A 14,228-nucleotide genomic window follows, 5' to 3' on the forward strand; every position below is an offset into this window, starting at 1 on the left:
TAGTAACAAAGAAATATGTACTCCTGTTGCGCTATAATTCTATATTTGGGGGGATTATTCCTGATCGCTTTGTCGCCAAATCTAATTATGAACTTTGGCTCCCAGGTAGGCATGAAGAGCTTTGTGCAATTATAGTGTTATTACAGTGTTGCTTTATAATTCTCTAACTTCCTTAGCCCATGATGTGTACAATACAACGGGCTCTGTGTTGTCGCTCCTCTCTTGCAGAGTTTTCCGGACTGACTGCTGCTTCTACGGAACAATTTTTTCTCCCTCCCGCACGTGCCCCTGCACCTGCCAGTGTTCAGTCAAGCATAGACTTCCCAAAGAAAGACTCAACAGTCTATAAATATCACCCCCACACTGCTCCCTACAGATCTGCTATCTTAATTTGATCATTGAGCTGCAGGAAATGCAAATTGTAGTGTATTCAAGGTTTAACCTCGTCAGGCCAAAGGACAGTGGGGGGGTTGGTAGCCTAGCAGTTATAGTGTTAGGCCGGTAACCGAAAGGTTGCTAGTTCGAATCCCCGAGCGATATGATGAAACCGGCTCGCAATGAGAACCGCCACAGGAAAGGAAGACCCAGAGTTACCTCTGATCATTAGAGGTAACTGCACCTCAGATTGCAGCCCAAATAAATATTTCACAGAGTTCAAGTAACAGACACATCTCAACATCAACTGTTCAGAGGAGACTGCGTGAATCATGCCTTCATGGTCGAATTGCTGCAAAGAAACCACTACTAAAGGACACCAATAAGAGGAGGAGACTTGCTTGGGCCAAGAAACACAAGCAATGGACATGAGACTGGTGGAAATTAGTCTACATTTTTGGTTCCAACTGCTGTGTCTTTGTGAGACGCAGAGTGGTTGAACGGATGACCACTGCATGTGTGGTTCCCACCGTGAAGCATGTAGGAGGAGGTGTGATGATGTGGTAGTGCTTTGCTGGTGACACTGTCAGTGATTTATTTAGAATTCACATTTAACCATCATGGCTAACTCAGCATTCTGCAGCGATACGCCATCACATCTGATTTGCGCTTAGTGGGGCTATCATTTGTTTTTCAACAGGACAATGACCCAACACACCTCCAGGCTGTGTAAGGGCTATCTGACCAAGAAGGAGAGTGATGAAGTGCTACATCAGATGACCTGGCCTCCACAATCACCCGACCTCAACCCAATTGAGATGGTTTAGGATGAGTTGGACTGTAGAGTGAAGGAAAATCAGCCAACAAGTGCTCAGCATATGTGGGAACTCCTTCAAGACTGTTGGAAAAGCATTCCAGGTGAAGCTGGTTGATTGAATGACAAGAGTTTGCAAAGCTGTCATCAAGGCAAAGGGTGGCTTCTCTTGAAAAATCTCAAATATGTTATGATTTGTTTAACACTTTTTTGGTTATTAGTGTTATTTCATAGTTTTGATGTCTTCACTATTATTCGTCAATTTAGAAAATAGTAAAAATAAAGAAAAACCCTTAAATGAGTCGGTGTGTCCAAGGTTTTGACTGGTGCATACGAATCCCATGGTACAAACAAACCCACGATGTTGAAAACCCGATGGGACTGAAGGCAATCTAAAGTTTGTAATTTCCACTCAATCATTTCAGACTTGATTTGCCCTAAAGAAAAATGTATCAACTCCTACCATAATGTTGATGAATTATTATTCACATAATAATTCCCATTTACTGTTGAGAAAGCAGGGTCAAATTATGATAGCGTATCTGTACGTACAAACCAGCTCAAACTGAGGCTGAGAATAGAACAGTAGCTTTGAGGCAGTGTGCTGCTCTTCCATGCAGAATGCTCAACCTTTTGTGAGAAATTATGAAATGAATTAGTCCACACACACACACACACACGCACGCACACTAAACTGTGATGGTGGAAAAGGAGGTACTGTGTCATTATGCTTAATGTCTCCTAAGCTTTGGGGTTTTACAAAGGTGTTATTAGTGATGATCTCCCTGAACAAAATTATCTCCACAGGTGGTCTTGTTCAAGGTAAAAATCCACGGGACCACCCGGGCTTTGGCTTTGTATAACCAGCCAGGTAGTTCCCAGCACACCTTTTTGTTCTCACACTGATCTGTGGTCTGTCTGTACCTTACAGGTAGCGATGTGCATTCGTGGGGCATGAGCTTAATCCATGCATTACTGTGTGCACATATCGGTTAACAGACATCTTATTATCCTCTCATGATAGTAGAACTCTTAATCAGCAGAGGAAGTTCTGTAATAAATCACCACATTATACTGCTAGGAACCTGTCAACACAGGCACATGCCAGAAAAGCGCTACGCAGGGAAGTTGTGAGAGAGAGAGATGGAGAGTTCCAGAATAACAGGAGAGTAGAAGCAGTAGGGAGGGTGGGTTAGCAGGGCTTTGCTCAGAGCCAATCAACTGTCAGAGAAAAATAGTGTGTTTGTGTGTGTGTGAGAGGGAGTGAGATTAGTCCCCTTTTAGCAGCCTCTCTGTGATGCTGCCTATTTTAAAGGGACAACACACACTGCAGACAGCTGCACATGACAATCTACAGCAGCACGGACTCTTGCTGCTGGACGCCTGTGGACCAGATCTAACAAAGATTCAAAGAGAGGGAGGTAGAACGAGAAAGCGAGAGCTAGAAAAAGATAGAGAGAGCGAGGAAGCTCCAGGGAAAGGAGAACAGAACTCTTTGTCTTGAAAAGTGTGTTTAAGAGGAATCGCTACTGAAAGTTTATATGAGAGGCCAGCTCTCCTCTGGGGAGTGAAGCTTTCAGCCTGGCTGGCTACTTTCTTGCTCTTCCTTCAGATGTTTCTACTGTGAACTATTTGGCTGGCTCACATCTCCAGTCTCTCCACACTGTCTATATTGTAGAGTACCCCTGGAACCATTCACGTGGATTGACGGTCACTACTCAGCACTGTCCTTGGATCAGTTTTGCACAGCTCCTAAAGGAGAAGATTGACCTGGCTGGCCTGAGCTAGGATCAGATTATCTTGGAGTGCGGATTTTGCGAGAAGGGGAACATTGAAGCTTGAATAGGGTCTTGTTCAGGCTTGATTGAATCCGATAACTCCTATTTAGTCGGATATGTTCTACTTGGGTTTATACACTATACTTGTGTCCCATCGTGCCCCATGAAGCGATTTGGGAGCCTGAGGGCGAGCAAGAAGAAGAAGGAGCCAGACAGACGGACAGGGAGGAGGCAGTCCGAGCCCCACGGCCTCTTGGGAAACAGTAAGCGGGCAGCATTTGTAGACACACTAATACCAATATGTACTTAAACAGTTACATGTGTTTTAGTAGCCTAAGGTTGTTCATGAATGCTAAAACTGTGTTAAGTCTTTAGAAAAGTGTAAGTGTGTGAGTTTGCTTGGATCTAACATCAAAGTCCATTGTTTTTTCAAGTAGTTGATGTGATGACTGATGTGATACTGGAATGCTTGGAGGCCTAAGATGTTATGATGTCACCAGAGGGTTGCTAACATGACAAGCCAGGGAGCAAGACAGAGTTTCTATTGTGGGTGAAATAAGGAAATTGTAACCATTAAGGCAGATCAATGATATGTTACTGTAACATAGGGGAAGAAAATGGTTTCATTTGGCCAAAATAAAAATAAATACATTTATTGTGTGAACTCCTTTACTTTGCCAAACGCCATAAAGCTTACAGCTAATTTGTAGCTGTTGTGGAAATTCTCCACTGGGATAGACTGCAGAAACAGTCCCTGTTTTGATTCTTGCAAGCCCAGATATTTTGGGCCTGATCTCAACTCAGGGTAGTGCACTGTGGCTGTAGAGCACATTTCCTAGATTGTCTGACCTCCTTTGGATTGATACTGAGCTCTCTAACAACCTTGCACAGTGAGGAAAGGAAGGGATACACTCCTTACACACACACACACACATTTTTAATTTCAGGGAATGAAATATGGTTCAGATTAGGTATTGTAAACTAAAACCAGCCATTTACGTAATCACCATGGCTGCTCTGCTGCCTGTCAATGAGAATGGAGTGGCAGATTACAGTGTGAAAGCCAGAGATTACAGTGTGAAAGCCAGATATTACAGGATGACTTCTGGAGATGGCTATCTCAGAATAACAGCCAAATTCAGACTGCAAAGACAGTTGCTATTTTGATGTTATGCTGAGGATTTTTAGATTCACATTTAAAAGTGGAATTGAGGTAATTCAGCAGAAAGCACATGGTAGTGTTCATTACAGATTTTTGAGCTAAATTTTGCGTTTCTTTTTGGACAAGTTCTTGTAGTCCCGACCTGTTTCTGTCCGTTTTCTTCGTCCGGTCCTATTGAACAGGACCCAGGTGTTTCAGTCTAAGAGGAAACTCTACACATTTTGCCTTGCTGTGGGGTTGAAGGCGTGAGGTGACTCTTAAAGCGTCGCTCAACTTGTCATTGTACCCCTGACCTGTCAGCTGTCCCAAGTGGATGCAGGAGGTATGGAACGTAGCCATCTGTCATATCATAACACACACACACAAACACACTGTAAGGTGTTGTATTCGGCACATTACAAATAAATTAGATTTGAACCACAGTTTAGCGTTCCCTCAACGCTATCAAAGGTTGTGATGGATTGACTGTCAGGTGTTTACATGTCTGTAATGGAATTACATTAATTCAATGTAAAATGTGCCAGGAATGACGGCCTACATCAGCCAAACCTGGGCCAATTGTGCACCGCCCTATGGGACTCCCAATCAGGGCCGGTTGTGATACAGCCTGGATTCAAACCAGGGTATTTATAGTGATATCTCTAACACTGAGATGCAGTGCCTTAGACCGCTGCACCACTTGGGAGCCCCAGAAAACACTTTAGTAAAAGAGGGCTACAAATAGTATGTTATGGTGTGGGGTGCATTTTCCTGGCATGGTTTCGGTCCACTTGTAGAATCTATGCCAAGGTGCGTTGAAGCTGTTCTGGTTACTTGTGGTGGCCAAACACCCCTTTAGACACTATGTTGGTGTTTCCTTTATTTGGCCAGTTACCTGTATGCGCTTGTGATAGAATGTAATCCAGTGATTTTTTTGAGAAACTGTTGATCCTGTGTGACTAAATGATGTTCTCTCGTGTATTTTGAACATTAAGAGCGGGCTCCTGTGGTTGGATTTAAAATAATAGTAATAATAATAATGTTAAACAAACTCTTGGGCCCCCCCCCCCCCCCCCACAGTTACCCTCCTCCTCTCCTCCCTCCATCTGATGATTAGCAGAGTTGCAGCAGGTTGTCTACACTCATTGAGAGTGGGCTCCTGAATTCTCCTGTGGTTGGCGGTTGCAGTAAAAATACATTTATGATAAAAAAATATATACAGTATACATTTCCTTTATTTTGATTTATTTACTTCTACCTCTCGCCACGGGCCTGGGTCCAGGGGCTTCAGTCCCGGTAAGCCCCTGCACTAATCCGGCCCTGCTGACATGAAGTAGATTTGATTGATATCCCCCTCATTCGTTGTCTTGAAACGACCCAGCTCAGAAGTTCTTAAAACATCATGATGATCACCTCAGTATGTAAACATGTCAAACATGTGCTCCATAAGATATGAGGCATTTCATCTAGTCACGCATTCTAAGCTCTTTGAGCCTTCAAATAGCCTCCACAACTTAAAAATGGCCAAATCACAGAGAGCTTTTAAAGAACCTTTTGGATCAACTTTGCTCATCACAGGGCTGGCACTTGAACATATTGGTCTATTTTCTGCCTTGACATTGTGGATGGCAACACTCCATTCTAGTAACAAAAGTAGGGTTGTGTTCATTGGGCACTAAACTGAAGAAATGTGAGTAAAACAGCAAGGAACTACCTGGAACTGATACGAAATGCTCATATTTATTAAGTTCTGCATCACATACTGCATGCACTGATTCTTTCTTTACAGCCTTTCCTCTCCTCTAGTTTTAGAAAGTGAAATGTTTGAATACATTCATTTTTAGACTGTCCATTGTTTGGGTTGAGCAACGGGTGCCATAACCCTGACTCTTAAGACTTCACAACAGTCTTGTCTGTGTTCACAGTTTGCAGTTAGAATGTCATCTGGAATCAATCCAAACTGGAAACCAGGTGTTAAAGGAAAATTCAAAACTGCATTAATCCTGCACTACACAGAATGTTTAAATGTGTATCCACTTGAGTTCTGTTTCACATGGATGAATGCAGTTGTTGTCTGACCTCAGTAGGTGGCACTGTTGACTTCCTTAACAATTTGAATATCTACTTTTTTTTCCAAAAGTAGCCCAAATGTGTCAATGTTTATAATTTATACAGAGCATGTTGGTGCAAGCCTATGAAAGAGGGTACTGTTCCATGTTTAGTATAATGTGGTCAGGGTATTTACACACTTTAAAACAGCACCACTTTCCTGTCTGGCTGTCATATACAGTTGAAGTCAGAAATTTACATACACCTTAGCCAACTATATATAAACTCAGTTTTTCACAATTCCTGACATTTAATCTGTCACGATCGTCGTAGTGAGGAGACCAAAGCGCAGCGCCGTGTGAATACATACTTTTAATGAATGACGAAAAAAAACACGAAGTACACTAAAGAAACAAACAAAATAACAAAACGAACATGACCGCTATCGAAACTGAGTGCTAACATGCAACATCACATAGACAATAACCCACGAAATACCCAAAGAAGATGGCTGCCTAAATATGGTTCCCAATCAGAGACAACGATAAACAGCTGCCTCTAATTGAGAACCAATCTAGGCAACCATAGACATACATAAACACCTAGATGGTAAACAACCCCATAAACCTACAAAACCCCTAGACAGTACAAAAACACATACTTCACCCATGTCACACCCTGACCTAACCAAAATATATAAAGAAAACAAAGAATACTCAGGTCAGGGCGTGACAGTACCCCCCGACAAAGGTGCGGACTCCGGCCGCAAAAACCTAATATAAAGGGGAGGGTCCGGGTGGGCCTCTTTCACGGCGGCGGCTCGGGTGCGGGACATGGACCCTGCTCTACCTCAGTCTTGGCCCACTTAGGTGGCGCCTCAGGAGCGGGGACCCTCGCAGCGGGCCCCGGACTGAAGATCATCGTAGAGAGCGCCACTGGACAGAAAGGCGCCTCTGGACTGAGGAGCGACTCTGGCGGCTCCGGACAGGAGGGCGACTCCGGCATCGCCGGCGTGACAGGCGGGCGGCTCTGGCATCTCCTGGCTGGCTGATGGCTCTGGCAGGTCCTGGCTGGCTGACGGCTCTGGCAGGTCCTGGCTGACGGGCGGCTCTGGCAGCTCCTGGCTGACAGGCGGCTCTGGCAGCTCCTGGCTCCTGACGGCTCTGGCAGCTCCTGGCTGACTCGCGGCTCAGGACAGACGGGAGACTCTGGCGGCTCAGGACAGACGGGAGACTCTGGCGGCTCAGGACAGACGGGAGACTCTGGCGGCTCAGGACAGACGGGAGACTCTGGCGGCTCAGGACAGACGGGAGACTCTGGCGGCTCAGGACAGACGGGAGACTCTGGCGGCTCAGGACAGACGGGAGACTCTGGCGGCTCAGGACAGACGGGAGACTGGCGGCTCTGCTTTGGGGTGGCGATATTCCCCTGGCTGTGCCCAGGGTCCTTCGCCGTCCAGAATCTCCTCCCAAGTCCCTAAGTCCTGCGTTCTTTGCCGCTGCTGCTGCTGGCCGTTACCACGCTGCTTGGTCCATTGTTGGTGGGTTATTCTGTCACGATCGTCGTAGTGAGGAGACCAAAGCGCAGCGTGATTAGAATACATACTTTTAATGAATGACGAAAAAAACACGAAGTACACTAAACAAACAAAATAACAAAATGACCGTGACCGCTATCGAAACTGAGTGCTAACATGCAACATCACATAGACAATAACCCACAAAATACCCAAAGAAGATGGCTGCCTAAATATGGTTCCCAATCAGAGACAACGATAAACAGCTGCCTCTAATTGAGAACCAATCTAGGCAACCATAGACATACATAAACACCTAGATGGTAAACAACCCCATAAACCTACAAAACCCCTAGACAGTACAAAAACACATACATCACCCATGTCACACCCTGACCTAACCAAAATATATAAAGAAAACAAAGAATACTCAGGTCAGGGCGTGACATAATCCTAGTAAAAATTCCCTGTCTTAGGTCAGTTAGGATCACCACTTTATTTTAAGAATGTGAAATGTCAGAATAATAGTAGAGAGAAATTAAATTGTTTAACTTGGGTCAAATGTTTTGGGTAGCCTTCTATTTTTGTTTCATCAGACCAGAGGACATTTCTCCAAAAAGTATGATCTTTGTCCCCATGTGCAGTGTCAAACCATAGTCTGGCTTTTTTTATGTCGGTTTGGAGAAGTGGCTTCTTCCTTGCTGAGCGGCCTTTCAGGTTATGTCGATATATGACTTGTTTTATTGTGGATATAGATACTTTGGTGTTTATACATGGTGTTTATACTTGCGTACTATTGTTTGTACAGATGAACGTGGTACCTTTAGGCATTTGGAAAAACAAATTCAGAGGTCTTTGCTGATTTATTTTGATTTTCCCATGATGTCAAGCAAAGAGGCACTGAGTTTGAAGGTAGGCCTTGAAATACATCCACAGGTACACCTCCAGTTGACTCAAATTATGTCAATTAGGCTATCAGAAGCTTCTAAAGCCATGACATCATTTTCTGTAATTTTCCAAGCTGTTTAAAGGCACAGCCAACTTATTGTATGTAAACTTCTGACCCACTGGAATTGTGATACAGTGAATTATAAGTGAAATAATCTGTCTGTGAACAATTGTTGGAAAATTGACTTGTGTCATAAATAAAGTAGACATCCTAACCGACTTGCCAAAACTATAGTTTCTTAACAAGAAATTTGTGGAGGGGTTGAAGAACGAGTTTTAATGACTCCAACCTAAGTGTATGTAAACTTCCGACTTCAACTGTATCTAATGGCACAGGTATGACGGGCCAAGTGCAAAGCTCTTTTGAGGAATGACATTGGTTGGCAAGTCAGACTCCTACCATTGTGGAAACACTTAGGATAGTGTCATTGATTGATTAGTCAATCCACTGATTTATTGATCGGATTTCTTCTTATGATGTTGGGTGGCAGGTAGCCTAGTGGTTAGAACGTTGGGCCAGTAACTGTATGGTTGCTGGATTGAATCTGGCATTCTGCACCTGAACAAGGCAGTTAATCCACTGTTCCCCCATAGGCTGTCATTGTAAATAAGAATTTGTTCTTAACTCACTTGCCTAGTTAAATAAAGGTATAAAACAAAAAGGTGAAATAAAAAAACAAATGTAAATGATCACATCATTTGTCATTTAAGCAACAAGGCCAGAGGGGGTGTGATATATCCCCCAGAGTGGTGCAGCAGTCTAAGGCCCTGCATCTTAGTGCTAGAGGCTTACTACAGACCCTGGTTCGATCATGGGCTGTGTCAAAACTGGCCGTGATTGGGAGTCCCGTAGGGCAGCGCACAATTGGCCCAGTGTCGTTAGTGGAGGGTTTGGCCGGGGTAGGCCGTCATTGTAAAGTAAGAATTTGTTCTTAACTGACTTGCCTAGTTAAATGAAGATTAAATAAAAATGGCCAATATACCACAGCTAAGGGCTGTTCTTATTCAACGAGTAGTGCCTTTATACAGCCCTTAGCCGTGGTATATTGGCCATATATTATTTACCTTTTTTAACACAACGGCAGCCATCTCCATCAAAGAGCTTCCATTCAGCTATATGTGGCTATGAGTGTATGCATTGAGCATTTTCCCCATCACTAGTGATTCATGTCTAGCTCTGGGCAAAGTCAAAGCAGAAGGACTTTCATACTGTAGGTCTGAATGGGTGACCAATGACCACTCATCCAAATGATCGGATGTCAAGAATATGCCAGCAGTATTTCTCCCTTGTAAAACACTGGATGTGTCTCATGGACAAGTGTGTGTGTGTGTGTGAATAAAAAGAACTGTCATATCAGGTTTTGTTTTGGTTTACACTGCATGCTGGTACACCCCACTGATTGCTCTAGCCTCTCTCTGTCACCTTTACTAGACACTGTCGCAGATGGCAACTCCCTAAGAGCTCTGGCTCTCTCTCACACTCTGTTTCCATGGTTTCCTCACACCATGACATCCCATGATGCAACATGTTGATTGTCTGGAACTGTGATCAAATGAAAACCCTAGGGTTATTTGATTTCTAAGTCGTTAGGATTTTTTTCCTAGTTTGTTTTAAGTGTGACACCTTAGGTGTGTTGTATATCATTGCAGAAATAATGGAACCAAAGTCATAAGAGTTAAATGTAGGCCAACCACAACCCTGACACTCCAAATGGATTGTGAACTGTCATAGAACAAAACAATTGTATATCTCTGTCCGTTTGTATTGCCCCTTTTCCCAAAGTCACTTTACTTTGTCAAACACAGTAGGTTTATTATTTGATCAGCTGGCGGGTGCTTTCAGGGGAACTGTGCTTATTGATCATCTCCATCTGGTTGATGAAGTAACTTCGACACATCAAGTACCAGATACATATCTATGAAGAGGCACACAAGGTATTCACAAATAGCTCTTTTGCTAGCCGGTGAGTTCGCACAGCTACATTTCAGTACATAGAAATGTGTTTATACGCCCGTCCAATGTCAAGTGTATGGTACAAAAGATTAGACTTTTTGGTGGCGGGTCGAGTGTCACTTGCACAGGAAAGTGATGCCGAAATGAAGTGAGAGAAAAGTCTTTGTTCAAGTGAAAAACTTAACCTCCGTAATTGTCAGTGAAGAGGACACTTATTAAAACCAGCCCTTCAAAGGGCCCTTTGAAATGTGTAAAGTGCTCTTTAGTAGAGTTCAATTGGTGCCACTGCCATTCACATGCATTCACTGTTTGATGTGTTCATAATGTATTTATAGTATGTTTATAATTCTGTCAGTGTGGAATTTATTAGCATCTTAAAAGATACAACAAGACGGATGCGGATATAAAATCGATATAGATATTACAGTGAGAGAGTGGCATAGGGACATGGACGCAGATATAAAACATGAGAGAGATGGAGGTAGAGATACTGACACACTAAGAGAGACATGGGGGGCAGCAGACTGTCGTTAGTGTCAGACAAGCCAGACACAAGCTGTGAGAGTGTGAGGCTAGCAGATGTTTCACAGATCACAACCATGGCGAGAAGAATCATTCCAGATGAGCCGTCATAGCACAGTACCCAGCTAGCATGTTTCTTAAAAGTTGTGGGAACGTACGTTTTTGGTTTGCCATTGGTTCTGGGAACATAGCCGTACGTTTCCTGACGGTAAAACAAAACGTCTTTTTAAATATTCTGAGAATGGAAAGAAAATGTTTGCCTGTTCTAGAAACATAAATCTTTAGGTTGCAGGAAGGTTCTGAGAACGTTTTATTATGGTTCCCTGAAAGTTATCCTGGGAGGTTTTTTTTAACATTCTGAGAACAGAAATGATACGTTATTTGAAAGTAATTAAATAACGTTCTGAGAACATTCTCTAAATGTTGTGAATGTTTTGAATGAAATATAAAGATTATTTGGAGGTTTTTGAATAACTTCCTTAAAACATTCGCTGAATGTTTCAATAAGATTGCTAGCTTAGGTTAACTGTTTTGAACTCCAAGCACAGATAGGACACATGGAAATGAATTTGCTTAGGTATTAATCATGCAAACACATTGATTTTGTGAGTGTCAGGTGTCAGTGATATTCAAACCTATTCAAACCTATGATCTTCTGTTTTCTATCCATGGAATTAGTCCACTGCTCCACCAGGACAGAACTAGCATGCCATGTTATTTTGTTTTACTCATCAAAATCTGTTAATTTTAGTGTATTCAATTAGACCCCATTTCAAAAGAAACAAGCACTCATTAAGATCAGGTGTGGCCAATTAGTGGGCATGGCCAACACACCTCAACTCACTTGACAAGATGGAGGACAGAGTTTTGTTGATGCTGAGAATGGAATTTATGTCTTTGAATAACATTTTTAGAATGTTTTTTGAACATTACTAATGTTGTCTTGTGGTTTTTATGGAATGTTTTCTTCATTTTCTGAGAACATGACTTTAAATAGAAACATGAAGAAACCTGTAGAAAATACTGAAATTCCCACAAAAGAACATTGTTTCTTAACGTTCTCTGAACAATTTGAGAACATGACTTTAAATAGAACCATGAGGAAACCTGTAGGAAACGTTATGCTGAGGTACTGAAATTCCCACCTAAGAAGCATGTGGTTCTCAGAACGTTATGTTCTAGTTGGGTGTCCAGCACAATTCCCAGAATGTTGTGGGAAGGTTTAACGCAAAATAACCATAGGAAAACCACGCCCTCACCAAGCAAGCTCTTAGAAACACATGTTTCTCAGAACATTATGTGCTAGCTGAGTATCCTGCATCATTCCCATAGCATTATGAGAAGGTTGCATGCAAAATAATCATAGGACAACCACACTCTCATCAAGCTCTAAGAAACATATGGTTCTCAGAACGTTATCTGCTAGCTGGGTAAAACCTATTACCTACATTTCCAGTGGTTGGCTTGCTACATAGCAGACAAGCTGTCATTTCATGCAATTAACCTTTTGTGATTACCCAGGCAATCCAACATGTAGCACACATTATTAAAAATACGGACAAGATGCCAGATCAGGAGTTAATGTGACATTTTTGAGGGAAGCCAACCCCTTAAATTAAATGACTGGCTGCTGGACAGACACATGGCTGGCTGGCAGGCAGGCAGACTGGGAAGCAATGGCTGCTGACTGGAACCAGTAGGCCTTGTCGATGAGGTTCAAAGTGGTGCTCCGGGAGGAGGAAGGTTAATCAATCTGACATGGAGCGGGCAAAGGTTAAGTACTGTACCCCCTCACTAGAGGGAAGGCTTCATTCAGTAAGACAGTTGCGGAAGATAGAGAGAGTTCAAAATCCTGTTTTCCTTTCTATGTGACACATTGTATATCGGATTCCCTTCACTCAACGCAGCCTGCTGGCTAGGATAAATCTGTTCAAACTCACAAACAATTAGCTTTCTGTATGAACGATTATTCTAACATAAAGATTTCTCCCCAGATCCCACCGTCACACATTGCTACTTTATAGGCATTCATTCAGGGGGGAGTTTTTATGCGTTGACAGCGAGTGTTCACCAATACTGTAATCAGAGCAAAAGTAATCGAGTTATGCCCTCAGCTTGTATTGTTGATGTAATTGTAAAATATCTAATTTAGCGCTGGTCTGATGCGTGATCTTACTGTGAGCTCAGAGGACTGTGAGATAATCCTGTTTGCCAAAAGTGGTTCAACTCATTTGTTTTTAAATATGATTTGAATGACATGTTTTATTGTTTCGCAGTGGACAAAGCAGAATCTGCTTTAGAAGAATGTTGTTCATCTGACCAGAATATTATTTACAATATTGATTTTGACTTCTAAGAGATCATGTCCACTTAATCCACCACAAGGAGCTCGCTTTTCCATGATTCAGGCGGTTTATCCAAATCATTCTGAAGTCTTTATGGAGAAGGAAATTATGACCTTTAGAGTAATCCAAAATATCATTATAATTAGATAGCCAAAATGTTTTATCTTTGTGTGTGTGTGTGTGTGTGTCCATGTCTGCATGTTTGTGAGTGAGTGCGTGTGTGTCAGTACTCTGATGTCACCTGGTGTTTCTCATTTCTCATATGTTGCCATGGAATTCAGATGATCACCATAATCATATTGCTTAGAAAATATTGAACCAATTTGGACTGGTAGATTTGTGTAAATGCAGGGTGTTGAAAGCAGACAGTATTACACTGGGCTATGTTTTATTCAAATGAGCCGCCACTCCATGTTTGTTTCTATGTGTGCGTGGTGGAGAGAGAGAGAATATGCTAATGGAGAAGCAATGCAACAGAGAGCTGTGTGTGCGTGTGCAAAATCTGGGGAATTGTGTGTATACATTTGGCAGAAGGGTTGTGATTCAGTAGCGCTGATGTTAATGATCCCCTGTGGGTTTACGAGGTAGAAAGAAGGATGAAGCCCACACACACACACACACACACACACAAACAAAGTGGACTGCTTTTCAGATGATATCTTACTGGTGAGAGCTCTCGCCCTTCATTTGTCTCTCCCTTCATCCCTTTATCTCTCCCTCTCCCTCCTTCCCTCTCTCCCTATAATGTTTTATTCTAGTCTAGGAAGCTGTGTACAGTGGTCAGGG

The 14,228-nt window shown here is 42.7% G+C and overlaps 1 protein-coding gene across 3 annotated transcripts in view; it reads left to right on the forward strand.

The window, feature by feature from the left end:
* Positions 1 to 14,228, forward strand: part of prkag2a (protein kinase, AMP-activated, gamma 2 non-catalytic subunit a) — a 115,808-nt gene that overhangs the window by 47,810 nt on the left and 53,770 nt on the right. Inside the window, exon 1 of one of the 3 annotated variants that reach the window (XM_020508875.2) lies at positions 2,461 to 3,230. The exons of 1 other annotated variant lie outside the window; for it this stretch is intronic. In XM_020508875.2, coding sequence (XP_020364464.1) covers positions 3,131 to 3,230 — 100 coding nt within the window. In that variant the 5' untranslated portion in view covers positions 2,461 to 3,130. Of the gene's footprint in view, positions 1 to 2,460; positions 3,231 to 14,228 lie in introns of those variants that run through there. One more of the 3 variants, XM_020508877.2, reaches the window with a different exon arrangement.

The sequence above is a fragment of the Oncorhynchus kisutch genome, linkage group LG18 (assembly GCF_002021735.2).
Source record: "Oncorhynchus kisutch isolate 150728-3 linkage group LG18, Okis_V2, whole genome shotgun sequence".
Taxonomy (NCBI): Eukaryota; Metazoa; Chordata; class Actinopteri; order Salmoniformes; family Salmonidae; genus Oncorhynchus; species Oncorhynchus kisutch.